Source organism: the organism of the source record quoted next, unplaced genomic scaffold (genome assembly GCF_019419815.1).
Source record: "Pyrus x bretschneideri cultivar Hongxiangsu unplaced genomic scaffold, Pyrus_bretschneideri_v1 Contig35, whole genome shotgun sequence".
In the NCBI taxonomy this organism is placed as follows: Eukaryota; Viridiplantae; Streptophyta; class Magnoliopsida; order Rosales; family Rosaceae; genus Pyrus; species Pyrus x bretschneideri.
In genome coordinates, this window is record NW_025999668.1 from 1,218,034 (window position 1) to 1,237,911 (window position 19,878).

General features: G+C 37.5%; 1 protein-coding gene across 3 annotated transcripts; it reads left to right on the forward strand.

The window, feature by feature from the left end:
* The first annotated feature begins 4,886 nt into the window (after positions 1 to 4,886).
* Positions 4,887 to 10,583, forward strand: LOC103933371 (COP9 signalosome complex subunit 7). 3 transcript variants are annotated; one of them, XM_009343059.3, is made up of 9 exons: positions 4,887 to 5,074; positions 5,277 to 5,352; positions 6,190 to 6,278; positions 8,035 to 8,124; positions 8,861 to 8,905; positions 9,052 to 9,122; positions 9,531 to 9,669; positions 9,994 to 10,099; positions 10,259 to 10,583. In XM_009343059.3, the coding sequence occupies exons 1-8, from the start codon at positions 4,916 to 4,918 to the stop codon at positions 10,063 to 10,065; spliced, it is 741 nt and encodes a 246-aa protein (XP_009341334.2). In that variant the 5' UTR covers positions 4,887 to 4,915; the 3' UTR covers positions 10,066 to 10,099; positions 10,259 to 10,583. The 3 variants fall into 3 exon arrangements, with proteins under 3 accessions (XP_009341334.2, XP_009341332.2, XP_009341333.2); XM_009343057.3 differs by having other exon boundaries at positions 10,011 to 10,099; XM_009343058.3 differs by having other exon boundaries at positions 4,888 to 5,074; positions 9,991 to 10,099.
* Positions 10,584 to 19,878: the final 9,295 nt, after the last annotated feature.

The window sequence follows — 19,878 nt, forward strand, 5'->3', positions numbered from 1 at the left end:
CTTCACGTGATCGTAGCACTTGAAAGTATTTATTTACACCTAGCTTGTCGTATAGACCATTCTAGGTGGTTCTGACTCTTGTGCAGGATTTGGTAGATGAGCTAATTGATGAGATATGTGATGAGATATGGAAGAACATATCACTTTAGGTGACTCCGACTTATATGCTAGCCATGATTGATGAAATATGTGATAAAATATGGATAAGTCGTACAAATCACTTTAGGTGACTCCGACTTATATGCTAGCAATGACTGATGAAATAATTGATGAGATATGGATTCAGCCGTACAGGTCATGTGAGCTGACTCCGACTAATACGTTGATGAGCTATTAGTTCAGTCGTACAGGCCACCAAAAGTGGATCCGATTGACATACCATTTCATATTAATTTATTTCATCTAGGTTACTTATTTTGTGTTATTGAGATATTTGGCGTGGCATATTTATGAATTTCGTTATTTTGAGCATGGTATTGAGATATATATATATATATATATATATATTATATATATATATTCTATTTTCTGGGAAAGTATACAAGTGTTACGGTGATGGGCCACTACCTTTGGTTTGAAAAGTTTTGTTCACTCACTCACGTTTTCTATTTTTGTACCCCTCCAGGTTCTAGCAGCAGAGTTTCATATCGACGAGGATTCGTAACACTTTCCAGTACATATGTTTTTTTATGATGGTATAATCATTATCTTACCTTACTATACTATACCTATACTCTGTATCACGCGTGAAATGGGTCCAGACCCGCTCATCGCGCACTCGTGTACTTAGGCACTTTTAGATTTTAATTTATTGACATTTTATACATTATCACATTTTATGGCTTCGTCACCTTCCAGGTGTCGCCCAACACGCCTCGATTTGAGGTCCTAGTGGATATTCCGGGTCGGGGTGTGTCAATCACCGTATTTGAAACTATCTAATTATCTTAATAATTAGGATATTTAGAATAGTAATTTAATGCAATTTTGGTTGGAGGGTTGTCCCTAAAATTGACTAAGGTTTTTGTGATTAATAATTATAATTTCACTTAGAATGAATATCACGTTTTAAGGGTTGCATGATTTTCCAAAGGATTTTCATAAAAACTTAATGAGTTTTATATGTTCGTATTTGATCTAAATACCACAGATTGATTACATGTTTGATATACGTTCTATATTGGTATCCAAGTAGAGCATACTTTAGAAAATCTAATTATCAAAATATGCATGTACAAGTCATAAGTAATTGGAAGAACTACATATGGCTGTTAAGGTAATAGCAAAAATGTGGTGCTTTGACAACTTGATTTTCAAAAAGTGCTTTCTTTTGTTTCTCTTACCTTGCTTATTTTTTAATTGTTTTAGGGGTAAATTACATTTTACCCCTTGGGTTTGAGTGCAATTGCAACCTCATACAACATCTTTAAAACATTTCAATTCATACACAAACTTTTATCTTGTTGCAGTTTCATACATTCGTTAATTAAACTATTAGTTTGACCGTTACGTGATGAAGTGTCAAATACATGACCCACATATTTGATGATGTGGCATATAAAAAACAATTTAAACAAAAAAATAAATTTAACCAAAACAAAAAGGGGCCCACCCCGTTCTCCCACCCGAGACCTTTATCGCCATCTCCTTCTTTCTCCACCAACACCACCCATCCCATATGTAGAATTTTTCAGGTCGATGGCCCGAGGGCATACTCCAACAACATCGATATTGTCCCCACTTAACCACTTGCATAATCTTCAGGTGTGGATTTTTATCACAAAAGGCCTTGATGTTAGTTATAGAGGGGTATTTTTATTCAAACTGCTCTTATCTTCTCTCTCTGTTCGATGCGGGACAAATGAGGGTTCCAACACCATACAACCATGTCAATCATCCCCCTCTTAAATCTCCCCATCTTAATCCCTAATAGTTCCAGATTATCAAAGTTGAAAATTGCACAACCAATAATTTGAAACCAAATATATGATTCCCAAATCATGACACAAGGCACGGCGTCGATTAACTCCTTCGACATTGGCGATGATCGTCCTTGCCACCCAACCGCTGCAGCAACAAGTCCAGGTCCGAATATCCTTTGTTCACCGCCACACGTTGATGAGGTCGATTCCTTCCTACGGGGTTTGTCTTTCCAGGTTTTCTCCATGGGCCTTCTAGTCATATGTCGCGGTAGAGGCGGCTGCACCTAAAATTAAAGGCATGAGCACAGAGAGAGCTCTCGATCTCGACCTCTCCTCACGACCCAGTCGAAAAGGGAAGATAATTCAGAAACAAACTTAGCTTTGGCAGGAAATTTTTTGGGTTTTTTTTTTTTTTTTTTTGGATTGAGAGCGAAAAATTGAGAGAAAATTTTAGGGAAATTTGGGGAAGACGAAGAATCAGAAAAAAAAATGGAAAATCTGCGAATGGGGTTTAGGGATTGTCGGGGGAAGGGGCGGAGGATTAACATCGTTGTTGTATGGGATAGGTCGTGGTGGTGGATTTTTCATAGTCAAACTTAGTAGCCGAAGAACACGGAGGAGAGAGAGAAGTCATCTAAAGAAAAAGCCCCGAGCTTTCCCGAGAAAATGGTCTAATAGAGAAATCTCCAAAAACCTAATTCAGAAAACGCCACGATTTTCCAATCCCCTGTGGGTTTTTGGGAAAGTTTCCACCTTGGTCATTCGAATTGAGCTCCAGAACACGAACAAGCAACTGGGTTTTGGGTTTCGAATTTCAGGTCAAGTTTTATCATCTGTGATCTGAGGAAGAGTGATAGGGGTTTGGAGCAGTAAGGTGATGAGAAATTAGAGAAAATGCCACAGCTTTGCACATATCTATGAACTCTGTACAGACATTGGAGAGAGAAGAAAATGGTGATGGAGGTCTCGGGTGAGAAAAGGGGATTGTGCCCTTTTTTGTTTTGTTTTAATTTATTTATTTTTTTTGTTTAAATTGCTTTTTGTTAACAAATGATTTTTTATATGTCACGTCATCAAATATATGGGTCATTCATTTGCCACGTCATCACTTAATAGTAAAAATAACGGTTTAACTAACAGATGTATGAAACTGCAACAAAATAAAAGTTTTTGTATGAGATTGAAGTGTATTAAAGATATTGTATGAGGTTGTAATTGTACCCAAACCTAGGGGGGTAAAATGTAATTTACCCTTGTTTTAGTTAAACTTCGTTTTTAATATTTTAAGTCACAAAATCATTCTTTCCAAACTTTGGTTTAAATAATTAATTAAGAATTAGTTTCAAATATGAATTGTTTTTAATAATTCATGTGGAGAACAATCTTGCATAAGCATTTATACTACAACTATTTGTACACTTGCAAGTATTTTCAAGTGTTTTTATCTCTACTTTTGCATGTGGTAGAAATCCTATCACTTATCCAGTGATCGGGTTCGAGATGTGCCTTGAATCTATTCGACAAATTGTGCATGAATTTTCTTCCACATTTGTTGTACCCTCATCTCATTTCTAGTGATTGGGTCATGAGTAACACACACCTAATCCTCAAGCAAAGCAACGCCTTATGCGATCAATCAAATTGCCTTCTCCTTCATTGTCAAATTTTAGTTGAAAATCCAACCGTCCAAATTATCTGGCGATTGAAAATTCAACAGCTCACAACAAGCCACATCATGGAGTCGTTGGTCTTCTGCAGCGAGGCCCACCCTTGCAACTGCTATTGACCACTCACCATTTGTTGCACATATGTTACACCGCTTGACAGAAAAAAATTAAAATAATGGGTGACGTCAGCTTGATGTATAACTCCAAAATTCTAAACCCTTTAACTGTATATATTCACCTATAATATATAAGGGTAAATTATATTTTACCCCTCAGATTTGGAGGTTGTTACAACCTCATGCATTATCTTAAAAACACTTCAATCTCGTATATTTATTTATCATTTATTTCAATTTCATACATTCATGAGTAAATCTATTAGTGAAATCGTTAGTTTGATTGTTAAATAATGATGTGGCAAATGCAAGTCTTATATTTTTTGCTGACGTGTCAGTCAATTGTGCCACTTATGTGGATTTGACTTGGGTGCGCCAAGCTAATCAATTTCATTTTTATATTTTTATCTTTTCAATATCTATGAAACTTGATATTCTCTCATTGTTAAGTGTTAACGCATAAAAAAGATTTATAATCAAATTTATTGTACGTATGACATAATATTATGGGGTGTTGGGTTCCACGTATTGTGTATGTGATGACCTATAAGTTTTAGAGAGAAAAGAGATAGTCGATAAGGGATCGTTTGGATGTATTTTTAAAATGACTGAAAGAGCTTTTAGAGAAAATATTTTTGGGTTCCAAAAGAACTTAAAGTGCTTTCTACAAGAAGCAATAGTTATGTGCTTCTTCAAGAAACACTTTAAATGATTTTTTCAGAATTTATTTGCATATTTACTGATGATTGGTTCTAAAAACATTTTCATTAAAAACACTTTCAGTCATGTCAAAAGCACATCCAAATTAGCTCAAATCAAAACGAAACGAATTTTGAGTTTCAAAGATAAAATGATGACTTTTAAGTTACAGGATGTAGCTAAAAATAAAGAAAAAAAGTGCTAGAATCATTAGGTCTGATGTGTTTTAAGCGGTTGATCAGCTGGGCCCTACATTGTCCGTACTATCATCCACGGCTATACACCATGCCACATAACTAGGACCGCTAACCACTCTTGGGTTCAAATAGAATCAGACTATGCCACCTTTCTACTCTAGGATCCTCTCTCCGAACCGAAACCCCTCTATTTTCTCCTCAATCTCTTCCCAAAATTCAAGCCCACCAAATCCCTAGCTTTCCACTGCTGTAATTTTCACCGTTTTGTCTCCAATTTTTTCATCGCTGAAATTATATTTTTGCTGTTTTGAGAGATGGAGATTGAGCAAAAGCAAGAGGAGGTCATCGATCACTTCGTGAAGCGAGCCTCGTCTCTCGACGGCTCCGCCCTCGGCCCCCTCGTCGCGGAAGCCACCTCCCACCCTGCCCTTTTCGCCTTTTCGGAGATTATCGCTGTACCTAATGTTCTTCAGGTTCCCATATATTTTTTTAAATTTTTAATTTTGTGAATTTTCCTTTTTCTGTATGTTTTTTGGTGTTGTAGTTTCTGGGTGTGAGCAAAGAATGTTGTTGCAGCCAAAGAGAAAAATAAAATTGTTGATTGTTACTGGGTTCTTAATTTTTTTTACCATGAATTTTGATACGCATTTGTTTTTGACTCTGATATATGTGCAGCTTGAAGGAACTGAAAATTCTGTGTACCTGGATCTGCTTCGATTGTTTGCACACGGCACATGGAGTGATTACAAGAGTAAGCACACGAAACTCGCTTCAGTGTTTTGGTCGATTTTATAGTGGGTTTGTTAATCTCTAGCTATTGGTTTGATTGCTTTGGTCATCTTGCACCAAATCGATTAATGTTTGTTTTCCGCTTCCATGTTTGTGATAAAGAAATCGAGTAATGACGCCCTTAAATTTAAACGTCGACAATTATGCTCTCCAAAGTGATATGCCCTGTTGCAACATGGAAACAAAAACCAGAAGGAGAAAATCCCAAAATTCGAGCCACTGTTGGAACTGTCTATTGGCTCATTGTTTAATACATTGTGCAGCCTCATTTGTCTAGTACTTGTGGCGGGGTTTTGGGTGCTAACATGGTGGGTACTTTTGTCGTGTTAATGTAGCTTCAGGATGTAACCTACCCGTGTATACTTCTATCAAGCTCGTCCTTGGAGTCATCACTTTAGCACCAGTTTTGGTTTCTTACTGCTTCTTTGGAGATGTCAAACACAGATACTATCTTATACTTTTTCACTGATAAGATGAATAAATGAGGCAGCAACATATTCTCGTAAAAAGAAATTTTAAACTGCCACATCTTTCTTAAAGCTACCGCTGTATCTTTTGTTAAAATCTGCTACTGTATCGTTTATTATTTCCTGCATTCTGGCTGAGATGGTACCCCTCCATAACATTTATGCTTTTCCTTTTTACTTCAATAATTTTTAACATTCAGTGAGATATTGTCAACTGCTAGGAGAACTCCATCCCATAAACTCCCGAGTATTTTTTTCTTTGAAAAAAGAAATTTAAGCTTCTTTTGGCATTGTGATGGAATTTAAGAAACTGAAAAGTAGTTAAACTGCAGGTGATGCCAGTCGCCTACCACAGTTGGTCCCTGATCAAGTCTTAAAGCTGAAGCAGCTCACTGTTCTTACACTGGCTGAGACAAACAAGGTATGTTTCCTTAAATGCGTAATCCTCATATTATGAAAAGTTGTTGGTGATATACATCTCTGATTGTGTAGTAATGGTTATGGCTAGGGATGGGCAAAATACTCATGGGTATGGGTAACCGCGGTTATCCGCTGATTTAAAATTGACAGTTACAGTTATGGGTAACCGGTCAAACAAATACGAGGTTGTGTGTATAACCGTTTACCAGTGAAATATAAATGGGTGATTATGGATATTTTCAGCGGTTACAAATAGGTACCCATTTAACCATTTGTAATATTTGTAAAATTTAAAAAAATAAAAATAAAAAGCCCTAAAAACTACGAGACCTCTCTCATCGCTGCTCCTCTCTCTCTCATCACTGCTCTCTCTCTCATCTGTGCCTCTCTCTCATCTCCGACAAAACAATTTTGTCATGATGTCGGTTCTTTCCAAAACCATTAACCTTCGTTAGCTCAATAAAATACCCTCCTGCGTATGGAGTTGCCTCTGGTTGTATCTATATGGCCATAGTGATACAATACCCACACTAAAGAGGTAGTTTTAAAGAAGGCAGAAGCTACCTACAAAATATTATTTACCACAAGTGGCCTGAAAAACAAGCTACATTTTTCTATCAACGATTCACTTTTTCTCGATCAAATAACTGGTTCCTCCTCAAACTTAGTAGTTGGTCTAAACACTAAGGATTGGGATTGAAAATATGTGGTATCTGTACTCGGCATGGCAAAACTTCTTCATTAAAATAAAATGAAGAGTTGTGACAACTATTTGTAAGCTTTATAATTTCCATCATTCAATTCTAGTTGACAAGAGATTGATCAAATAAATCACTTGCTTCTATAATGGCGTTCAATTGTCCAAAAAAGAAAATTATGACAAATTTCTTTGTTAATTTTCAACTTTAAAAAAACGGGTAAACGGGTAAAACCGGATAAACGGTTATGCGGTTACGGTTAAATGGGTACACGGTTATGGATACGATTACGTGTTTATAAACGATTATGGGTATGGGTATACCCGTTTATACAGTTACCCAATGGGTAAATTGTTATGTGGGTAAGGGCTTAAACGGTTATGGGTCAATAACCACGGTTACCCCCAAGCCATAAATAGCTGTATGGTTTTTCAATGTGATTATATGGAGCTTGTCTCTTTTGGTACTTGATGTCTTCCATGCTTCAAAAAATATGTCGTCATAAAGGAAAAGTGAAGGGAGAGGAAAATTGTCATCACTTCTAGACAAGTCTTATGGACAGATATTTGTTTTAGTTGCACTTGGATCAAAGCCTGTAGTTTCCAATTGAATTCTGAATGTAATAGATTATGGTTCCTTTTACTGCAAAGAATGATGTGAAAAGTTAATTTAAAATATGGAATGCCATAAGCTTATTAGGTCCAATTAAAATCAGAACAATAGTGGGCTTACAGGTCCTTATTATCTGATGCATTTGATTGATCATATCATGTGATTGTTATGCTAAAAGACTATGAAGAAAGTCTTCTAGAACCTTTTTAAGTATTTGTAATGTAGTGATTCCTCATATCATGATATTGTTATGCTAAAGGCCTATGGAGAAAGCCTTCTAGAACCTTTTAAGGATTCAGCTACACTTTTTTTTTTTTCCTTTTTGGGGAGAGAGAAGGGGAGGGGGTCTAGGTCACTATTGAGTAAATATCCGTTTTTGATATACACAGATGTCCCATATTGTGTCGTGCATTCTGTTTTCTCATATATTTTTGAAATATTTTCCAGGTACTACCGTATGATCAACTTATACAGGAGTTAGATGTTATTAATGTACGTGGGCTCGAGGATTTTCTCATTAATGAGTGCATGTATTCGGTAATTATTCTTTCATCCCTCTACCTCTATTGTTTCCAGCTACCTTGAAACATTCATCTTTTAATGGACAAAAAAGTTTCTTTAGTGAAGGCTGTGGAATGAATATCATAACTTCAACAAATTATTATTTAAATAAATACTCTTCTCCCTGCCAATTTGTCTCAGTGTGTGCATGTGGGGCAGGACACTGCTATGATTATTTTATTATTTCTGTATAAAATGTGTTCTTCCCTTTGTAAGAATATTATTTTTGAATATCGGACAGTACCTGAAAATTGTTACTGTTAGTTTTGTCTATGAAGCCCAGATATTCCAAATATTGCAGGTGTGGAGTATCCTGTAAGGATATGGCCCTGAGCACCCGATAACACCAGAACAGTTATCGGATACAGATTTGCAGTATTCGTTGATGTTTTGTAAGTTTGACTTTTGGATATAGTGCAACATGTGTTGTGTACGAATGCATCCAGATGCACAAGGTTTTTTTTGGTGAATTTTTTCCTTAAAAATGGGGGGTGTCCATGGTATTTTTAAATTATGAACTCATTTCTGACTTTCTTATGTAGATAACTTTTGCACATATATATGTAATGTGATTATGTGATATATACTATTTAATTATCCCATCCTTGTTGTATGGTACTTTATTCTGTGTTTGTATCTGTGTAGCATAGGTTTAAGTGGATAGAGAAAACATGAAGGAGATGTCTGATTGTTACTTTATATGTTCTCTTAGGGCATAATAAGAGGAAAGCTGGATCAGTTGCGAAAATGCTTGGAGGTTTGTGTCTTTTTACTGCTACCTTTGCTTCAATTTTTTTATTTTGTTGTGTTGTTTCTTCTTGTTTCGCTTGCCTCTATCAACTCTTCGGTTTTTGTGTATTTCCTTTAAGAAGTATTGAATCTATTATTTCTTGTGAAATGCAGGTACAGTTTGCTGCTGGGAGAGATCCGAGACCTGGACAACTTGGGAGTATGATTCAAACACTGTCAAACTGGTAACATCTCTGAATTTGATGCAGTTTCTCTGTTTGGTTGTACGTTCAGTATGCAGATTTACAACTTCTTGTCCAGAAAGTGGTTCCTAAGCATGTGCATTATGATCTGAAAACATTCATGTCTGACCTTGATTGCATAAATGTTTCCTGACTCTTCGTTGTGTACAATCTCGTGCTATGGAGCATCTCTTACCAATTTGATAACATTGTTTCATGTGATATTGAGTATATAAACCACTACCAAATTAAAAAAAGCGGTTCCATGTTTATCGTAGTTATGCATTCTCATGTTTAATCCAGTATGCTTTCTGATATGTTGCTGCTAAGTTAATGATATTTCAAGTTTCTTTTTGAGATATAAATCTGATGGTATTTGCATAATATTTTTTTTTTTTGTGAAAAACCTAGGTTGGATACCTCAAACAATCTTCTTATCTCAATTCAAGAAAAGATTAAGTGGGCTGATGCTATGACTGAAGTGGCCAAGGAACACAAAAAAGAAGTTGAAAATAGGGTGGAAGAAGTAAAGAAGTCGATTTCCATGAAGGTCAGTTTGATCCAGTTTTGTTTTTTGTATTGCTTCTACAAGTATCTCTTTCCTAATAAAATTGACAAGTTCCATTTTTTTGATTTGGACACTATGGCATGGCATGGTAAAAGAAGATTTTTTATTTTGTTTTAGTTGATGTATTTATCTGCGCCTAACGTGCACAACGCCTTTTTGATGAGCTGTTCTGAAGCTATAGATAATCATAGATAAAGAGTGCTTTATTCCCACCCCACACACAAACACCCTAATTTTTAATTAGTCTTTTTCTTGTTGTTATTTGGATATGTTGGTCGATGTGTCTTACTTACGTTGTGGCAGAAGTTCCCCACTGTAAGCAGGCCAACGTTGACCTCCGGGGGCACGAGGAGACCTACTCCGAACCTGGTGGAGTGATGGACTATGAGGAAGACCAAAGTCGACCAAAGAGGTAATGCAATCACCTTATTTTCTTCATTATGGTTTTTATTTACAAATCAAATTCTCTCTCCTCTTTTACTGCCAAAACTATTATCTGCAGTATTTGCATCTTTGGTTTGGGTTATCAATATGATTTGCCTTCATTCCACTGTTTGATGTGGAATTGCAGGAGACGGCATCCATATATAGATAAGAGTTGAGAGGTGGAAATAACCGGTGTTTCCGCAAATTTAAGTAGCCTCGATTTTTGTTCGTGTCTTTCCCAGATCTGTTGATATCTCCTTTTTGGAGACCACGATCTCCGTCTCTGATATTAAACTCTTTTATTTGTTGGTTTAGGCTTATAGTTAATATATAATTTAGCTCGTCTTAAATCCATTGTTATTCCAATTGAGTTGACACAAACAGGAATGAATTATGAAACCACATTGGTTGGTGCGGCTAGCATGCTTTACGGATTGATATTGAGATTGCTATAACTCTACTCTTCTTTATTTGATGGTCTACCTGGTGTTATGCTTGCTCTATCGAACTTGAATAACGCAGGTTGATGAACATTATGTGCGGATTGTTAAAAACATTGCTCATTTGTTTTGAGGAAATAATTTTCGCACATGCATTTTCCATTCTAAGGCCATTTCCGGTGCGAAATTTATGTTGGTTCCGATTTTTCAGTACCTTGGGGTGCAAGTTTGTATATGTTTTGTGTATATGAGAAGGGTGGATAGATATGGATTCATATGAAAATTGTTCGTCATTTTGTAATAGGTTCACAGACCATTTAACAGAATTAGAAACTAAACACAACAACAAAGCTTTATCCCATTAAGTGGGGTTGGTTATATAAATTTTAGAACGTCACTGCACTGGATTTTGTGTCATGTCTTCTGTTAGATTCAAGTAGTCTAAGTCTTTCCTTAGTCTCTGAGTCTTTCGAGGTCTTCTTCTACCTCTTTGACTTCGATTTTGTCTCGTAATCATATTTTTTTAATCGGAGCATTTGTCGGAGAATTAGAAGCTAAATAACTTGAAAAAAAATTAGAACTTTCGTAACAAAAAACATTCATGAAGTTGTGTAATCAAATGTAAATTGCAAACAATATATTTAGGTTTTGCACTAAACTTGTTCCTCGTAATGATGTGGGTAAATCTAGAGGTTTCCTTCTTCAATTGTAAGAGAGGTTTTAGGCTCGATTCTCGTCAAAGGAAACTTGGAACCACATTATTATAGCTAGCCTATTGGGATGCTTAACCCACTCCCTCTCCCTTCCTGTAAATATTGTTTGTTTGGAGAAAAAAAGAAGGAGGGGGTGAGGTTAATCTCATAATGAGCTAGTAATAATGTAGTTCAAATTTGTCTTTGACGAGAATTGAACCGAAGACTTCTAATTTACAAGTGAAGAGGAATACTACTAGACCGTAGTATTACCTAGCATATATTTACCGTTTAAGATTACTTTTGTTAATTTTGGTGTGTGACACTTTTTCCTTAGATTGGTTTAAAAGCTCCGACAGCTACAAGATTTTTTTACGAAGGCTCACTAGCTAATTTTGGTCTGCCACGCTTTCTCAAAAATTTTAATACAAATAAAAGGATTGGTTTGTTTTGCTTAAACTTCTGAGGAAATTGGAGTATCTTTGGACCTTGGCCACTTTAGAGTTATGGTTACTAAACTAAAAATTCTGAAATATTGGTTTCTAAATTTGTCATAATTTGAAGCAATATCTTTTTGGGTAAGTATTCCTTAGAAACCAAATCGTTTTAAAGGGGAAAATAAGGGACAAAAAGGAGAGGGAGAGGGAGAGGGAGAGAGAGAGAGAGAGAGAGAGAGAGAGAGAGAGAGAGAGAGTTCCAAGTGTGGGAGGCAGAGTGAAGTGTAAGAATATTTCAATATTTTGACGTGGCCCATATGAAATGGCTCATGTGTGATATATTCTGTTTAATAGATATTTGGCAAATTGTGAGAATTGATTTTATATTTTAACCTCGATGAGTGGTGATTAATTATGAATTTTATTAGCAAATGGATTCTCTCTCTGCTTATAATAGTACACATATTCATCTAGTGCCCATTAATGAAAAACATGTATTAGAGTTTTAACGGGCAAGGCTAAAGAGAGAAACCAATTGTCAAAGGATCACTCAAGAGAGAGATTTATGTGATATTTGACAGCTAATTATCAAGGTATGTAATTCATGTATTTCGTAATAATCGATTGTGAAAAACATGGAGTTCAACATCCTGGCTATATATACAGGCCTTTTATGCAAAGAGATTCCCAATTTTTTCAAAAAAATGGGGATTAGGTGTGGGTGTAATATTCCACATCGCCCAGGGGAGTGATCCTTAAATGTATATTCTCATCCCTACCTAGCATGAGGCCTTTTGGGATCTCACTGGCTTCGGGTTCCATGGGAACTCTGAAGTTAAGCGAGTAGCGTGCGAGAGCATTCTCAGGATGGGTGACCCATCGGGAAGTTCTCGTATGAGTTCCCAAAAACAAAACAGAGGGTGCGGTCAGGGCCCAAAGTGGACAATATCGTGTTACGGTGGTGGAGCGGGCCCGGGAAGTGGTCCCCCCGGGCCGGGATGTGACAAATTGGTATCGAGCCTAATCCTGGCCGCGTGTGTACCGACGAGGACGTCAGGCCCCTAAAGAGGGTGGATTGTAACATCCCACATCACCCAGGGGAGTGATCCTTAAATGTATATTCCCATCCCTACCTAGCATGAGGCCTTTTGGGATCTCATTGGCTTCGGGTTTCATGGGAACTCTGAAGTTAAGCGAGTAGCGTGCGAGAGCATTCCTAGGATGGGTGACCCATCGGGAAGTTCTCATGTGAGTTCCCAAAAACAAAACAGAGGGCGTGGTCGGGGCTCAAAGCGGACAATATCGTGCTACGGTGGTGGAGCGGGCTCGGGAAATGGTCCCCCCTAGATCGGGATGTGACAAATTGGTATCAGAGCCTAATCCTGGCCGCGTGTGTACCAACGAGGACGTCAGGCCCCTAAAGGGGATGGATTGTAACATCCCACATCGCCCAGGGTAGTGATCCTTAAATGTATATTCCCATCCCTACCTAGCATGAGGCCTTTTGGGAGCTCACTGGCTTCGGATTCCATGGAACTCCGAAGTTAAGCGAGTAGTGCGCGAGAGCATTCCCATGATGGGTGACCCATCTGGAAGTTCTCGTGTGAGTTCCTAAAAACTAAACTGTGAGGGCGTGGTCGGGGTCCAAAGCGGACAATATTGTGTTACGGTGGTGGAGCGGGCCCAGGAAGTGGTCCCCCTGGGGCTGGGATGTGACAGTGGGGCTCACTCCACATTGTACTTCATCGATCCAACCTGTCTATTTTGTCAATCTCAATTCATAAATCATTCTTGCAAAAATTTAATTCAATCTAAAACAATTTGCCAATTTAATTGTCAAGATAAAATTTTATTGTTTATTATATAACAAAGTATTCGTTAATTTTTTTGAACTCAATTAGATATCTTAAATATTTCCGATTTGACTAATATTTTGCAAGAATAATCTATGAGGTGACTAATATTTTGCAAGAATAATCTATGAGATGCAACTTGAAAAATAAACGGTTCGGATCGTTAAAGTTCGATGTGATGTGACCTTACAACTAATTCTCATTTTTATAAAAAAATAGAAATCCTTTCGCTTAAAGGCTTTAGACACACACAGAGACACACAAACACACAAACACACATATAGACGTTCAGTTTCCACACTGTTGAATGCCAGCATATTTCTACAAGTTGAGTTTTCGATGTGTTACAATACGAAACTGAAACGAACAACTGCAACTCTAATTTGAAAATCATACGAATAACAATACGCCCAGTTAAATGAGTTGCATCGTACTGTAGTGACTATATCAATCCACGCATTTCACGCTCACATTTGTTCGAGAGGGAGTGAATCCCCAGGCAACCATCAATATACCTGAATTCCGCGCCTATTATTCCATGTGGGAAATAACCTCCACTGCATAGACAATATATATATATATATATATATTTTTTTTTTTTTCTTTAACAAACACTGATTAGAGAATATTAATCTTTATATATCGTTGAAATTAAGAGATGTAGACATGAAACATATCTCAAAAGTCATGCATGCTTTCATATCTGAAAAGAACGCCAATACATGGAATAACATGCCGGCACATATAAACAGATCATGCTTATACAAATACTGCTCATCCCTTTTCGTCAAATGATGCAGAAACAGTGGCCCAGATACCTTCATTTTCCTTTTTTATTTAAAAAAAAAAGAAAAAAAAAGAAATAAATCGGTTGCACGTACATCGCTGCCGAAACATACCCACGCATGAACTAATACCACGAAGGCTGAGGCCTTGCATTAACTGTATGCAACTCTTCTTAACAGAAAGGGGTAGGCTACACATCAATTACAACCTTATGTTGGAGCAAAACCAGAAAATGTGAATTTTAATATAAATTTCAATGATGATACGACCTACAACCATATAAACTACAACAAAAAGTGTGTCTACGAACAATATAAACAGTGGAGGAAGTAAGAAACATTGACAAACTTGCCGAAAACAGTGGAGAAAACATTGACAAATTTGCCAATTACGGTTTGCATGAATACACTGTCTAAAGACATAATTCAGCCCATGCCCTTCTGCCTTACAGTTCGTTGACGTCTGCCTTTCATGATTCAACAACCAATAATTTGAAGGCGAAGCACCACAATCTTCTGTCTCTAGCAAACCATTTATATATTTGTACTCTTAAAGACAACTTGGAAAGACTTAGAGAATGACATATACATCGGATTTTTGTTGACCCTAGAAATTACAAAGCCTATGTAGCATGTAGGCTGAGTAATCTACTAAGCAAACTATGTCCTTCATGTGGATGCATGCTTGCCAAATTGCAACCAAGCTCGGTCGAGCGAGTGAAATGGATGTGATGGTGTGGTGTCGAACGCGCTGCTAACTTCTACACTTGAGTGCCTATGGTCGAGGAAGGAACAATCTCGGCTTGGGTCTTAGAACCTAAAGACAAGGTTAGTTAATTCATTGTGAAGTTCAAGATCTTCTGCACCAGGTTCGGCAGCTTCAACTATATTCGTGAGAATATAAGTGCTTCGAATAGGTATTAGGCTATAGGGGCAAAGGTACTCAAAGGATATGAGCATTTATGGTGAACGTCATTCGGTTGTATGAATGCCGAACTCTGAGGTGCACCTAAGAGTAACCAATCATAGAACACTTCACCTTGTTGGGAAGCTAATGAAGTAACCATTTTTTTTTTTTTTTGTTTTTTTTTAGCGAAAGAATCGTAAACTCTTTGCTTGTTGAGACTTGGATAGATAATTGTGGTAGTAAATTTTCGTCATCTTCGGTCTTGAAGAAGTTGTACCCACAAAACAAAATAACATCTTTGATCAAAGACCAAAGCTATGCGGATCCATGAGGTTGGGGAGGGGGGAGTGTTGGCCAATAGATCTTTGATGCCTAAGTTAGTTTCTCTAAAGAGAGAGAGAGAGTTTAGGGCTTAAGTGCGTAGCAAAAGTTTACTAGAAATTTGGTGGAGATAGGGTATTTATAAGGAGTAGGCAGCCATAGGGTTATGGTTTTGCCCTTCACATGACGGCTTCCCAGGCCAAGGTGACCCGTAGGATGGATGAGGAAAGAATAATAAAAAGGATATTTACTTATGAGATAATATCTTGGAATGATGATGGAAGTATCCTTGATTGATTGCGATGATGATTCCTTATTTGTTTGAGTTGATCTTCAATCATGAATGTATTAAAGATAGGAATTTGTAATTAATCCTATTTTTAATGTCTTTGACTTTTCCTCCTTTCCACGAGTAAGGGAGCTTGGTGATGTCGTAGTCTGTTGTTCAAGCCTCCAGGTATGTTGGACTACTTGTGGGAATATTTGTGGGTCCTGCCCATTTAATGAAAGCATTCTTGTCTTTTTAAGAAAAAGTCCATGTGGTAGCTCCAATATTTTTAGGATTATTTTTGGTTCCACAAAGACCCACTGTACTGCATGCAGAAAAGGTAGAAGGTGTAGAAATCCAAATGGGAAAGTCAAAAGTTGTTTCCTAATTTGGTCTAGATTCTCCACTTTGATTTAGAGTTAGTTTTGTAGGAAAGGGAAACCAATTGCCTCTAGAACTTATTTAAGTCTACCTTATGTAGAGGGTTAAATAAACTTAGAGAGTAATTTTTATCCTAACAAGAAAGACAAAAAACCAGAAGAAATTGTATCTCATCCCTTAGTTTTCTTTTTTGCTTGCCCTTGTGAAGAGTTGATCGTTGTCGTTGTTTTCTTCCCTGTGTCGCACCAAGGTAAGAAATATTTCCATCTTTTTCACATCAAGGAGACACATTGCGCTCGACTTCCTGGTGGGTCGGCTCATCAGGGAGCTAGGATGTTGTGGTGCGGCTAAGGCAGACTTGGATGGTCTAAGAAGGTGGACGACTTGGATAGGAGCAGGGTTGACAAGCTTGGGCTTGATGTTGGGTGAGCCATGTGGCTCAAGCTCTTTTAGATTTTGGGCCTAGCGTGGGCCAAGTGTGATGGAGGGAGAAGAGGCAATTGAAGGCTTAGGCCTTCTTGCTGCTACACCGAGTGAAAGGAAAGTGTGGGCTCGGGCTCGCCTTGCCGAAAGAGAGAGATCCTTGGTTCTCTGAGCTATAGGGCATAGATCGTAAAAGCTAGGTCTTGCGGCTTGGAGCATGGGTGCTGGGCTTTACGGTCCTAGACTGAAGGGACACAAGTTGACTCTATGGCCTTGCTGATTAGGGCGCGGGGTGTTAGGCTGTGGTCTAGCATCCCTTATTATTATTTTTTTTTTCCATTTTTTCTGAAGGGAATTTCTAAATATTTTCTTGAACCTTGTATGCAAGATTTTTTCAAGATGTCTTCTTCTAGTTGCAGGAATGATGAATATCCTCTGCCTAAGCATTGATAGGGTGGATCCTTAAACAAAGCGAGTTGCTTCAAGGTGCCCATGTGAAGATTAGCTATGAAGAATTGTTCTATGATTTCCTTGATGCGTACATGCATGCAACCTTCATATTTTGTGTTAAATGAGCGAAGGAAGGAAGCGGTTATGAGCCATACACTGAGGCTGTTGAGGTAAGAAAGAGAGCTATCAGGTTCTACTCGTATTATTTTGTGCTTGGGTTTACCTTTCCCATGTCATGCTTCTTCCAAGAGGTGACTTACTTCATGAGATGCGCTTTTGCTCAATGTTCCTCGAACGTGGTTCGCATGATGGTGGGTTTTTCGAACTTTAGTAAATTATTTGATCTGAACTTGACCATAAATGAGTTTTAGTACTTTTTCGAGCTTGTTCATAAGGATGGTGCAAAGCAGCTAAGATCTTGCCATAAGTTGTATGACTCCTCGAGTAAAGATGACCATGAGTGGGTCAGGGGCACATTGGAGATCAGTGGAAAGTGGGAGTTAGACTTTTCACTTGAGTTGCGTGTCCCGACTAAAATTTATTGATGATAAGTGAAATCTCCTTTCTTGGTCTGCTTGGAGTTCTTGTTGAGTTGCCTTTGACTTCGAATTATTGAATATCTTCATTTCCTTTAGCAAATTTGGAATTTGGCTCAACTCTAAAGACCATGCCTGATATGAGAAAAAGTTCACGTTACCCTGGGTATTCTTACTGAGTCCCTTTCACATGAAGAAAAGTGGATAACTTCCATAAGAAGAAGTTAAACGGATTAAGGATGATCTGTTTACTCGTTTGACCACCATTGTTGAGCCTGTTCTTAGTGAGCGTGGAAATAAGAGGTTTTCTCAGCTAGCAGCAGAATCCACCTTCCCACTCTTCATAGTGGTGACCCTTTTAGAAACCGAGCCAGACTTAGCTCTAGACAAACATCTCAACGCAGATCTAGACACAAGGGGCATTACAGAACTGCTAAGATGTGCAATCCTCTCAGTTATGGTTCTAGCCACCTTTGGAGTAGCATGCTTTGTAGCCTTAACAGCCAAGCCCCTATAGGCAGCGAAAGAAGTCTCGGTCTTTTCTCAACCGGCAACTCTCGAGCAGGGGATGAAGATCTATTTTTTATTTTTTTTCCACTTTCACTAAGAATAGGCTAAACAACTATGATCAGAGGAGTTAAGCCATTCCACTTTTCTCCTGACAATGACAATCTTCAATTGGGAATGTATTTAAGATAGAATTTGGTGATTAATCATATTTTTAATGACTTTTCCAAGCTATGAGTAGGGGTGCTCTAAGCAGTCGAGGTCAGCTACTTAAACCTTGAGAGACGCTGAGCTGTGCGTGATAATATTTGTGTACCCTGCTCATTTAATGAGGGCAATCTCGTATTCTTCAGGAAAAAGTCCATGTGTCGTCTCCAAGAATTTTTGGACTACTTTTGGCTCGACAAACGCCCGTAAATCTGCTGGGTTGTTGCAAAAAAAGGCAATAGGTGTAGAAATCCCAAGCTATATAGGTGAGCAGAGAGTTATTTACCAATTTGATGTAGATCTTCCAATTTAACTTGAAGATAAGAGTCTTCTAGGAAAGAGAAACCACTTGCCACCAAAACCTATTGATGAGTAGATTTTATATTATATATTTTACCCTATTCATAGTATGTTTTGGTTATTATTTTGGAAGAATTTTGATACTTTGAATTGTATTTTCAATATAGGACTTTCGACTTCCTCTAGAGAAAAACAGGACCAAATGGACGAATTTTGGAGTAATTCTAGTTAAATTACATTCGTGAGTCACTTAACTTGATCGAATCAAAATATCATATTTTTCCACCAAGCGGTTATTTTCTGGCGATAAAATAAAGGAACGATGCGCGGTGCTGGAATAGTGACATTTTGGGCTTGCCTTGCGTTTTTGGAGCCCAAGATGACTTCGGATGGGTTTGTGGCCTTCTAGAGATGTGTTTAGAATGTCTTGATCTTCAAAACAACCTATTTTGGGCTGAATTTGGAGGATATTTGAGGATAAAACGTGGCTGGACAGTTTCTGTGCAATTTATCCTAACATAATTAGGATTTTATGTTTTAATATATTTTTATTATTAGCCTAGTGGAAATAAGAGACTTGGTTCTCAGGGATTGTGCCGCTGGCTTTTAGTGAGATATTTAAGGTTTTAGTCGGCCCTAGTTTAGGGCTACGCTTTCTTTTATGCAACTTTGGAGATAGAGAGTAATTGCTAGGGTTCTTGGAGATTTTCTACTTTAAGGTGTTTTCAGTCCTTTTCTTAATAATATTTTCTATGATTTTAATTATGAACATCCGTAACTAATTCCTTTTGCTAGGGCGAAGCCTTGAGCCTTCGTATGAATATGTGATTTTTATTTAATTGCTTATGATTGATTGCGTGCACACTTTGAATTATTAAACACCGTGATTAAAACTATTTAATTGTCTTAATGCTTGATCACCATTAGGATGTTTAGAAAAGTAATTTGATGCAATCTTGGTTGGAAGGTTCCCTGAAATTGGCGTTGGCTTCTTTTGATTAATAATTGTAATTTCTCTTAAGATGAGCATCACGTCTTAAGGGTTGCATGGTTTTTCAAAGGGTTTTCATAAAGCATAATGAGTCTTTAATGTTCAGATTTGATCCGAATGTCCGGACAGGTTACATGTTAGATATACGTTATGTTAAAGGTTCCAAGTAGAATATAAATTAGGAAAACCTAACATTCAAAGTGACATGTGTAGATCATAAGTAATTGATAAAAATACATAGGATTGCTAGGTGATGGTGGAACCCTA

Coding starts and splice junctions, on each gene's coding strand:
- LOC103933371 (XM_009343057.3), top strand. CDS start 4,916: ATGGAGATTGAGCAAAAGCAAGAGGAGGTCATCGATCACTTCGTGAAG. Junction 6,279..8,034: donor CACTGGCTGAGACAAACAAG/GTATGTTTCCTT, acceptor AATATTTTCCAG/GTACTACCGTATGATCAACT. Junction 8,125..8,860: donor TTAATGAGTGCATGTATTCG/GTAATTATTCTT, acceptor ATGTTCTCTTAG/GGCATAATAAGAGGAAAGCT.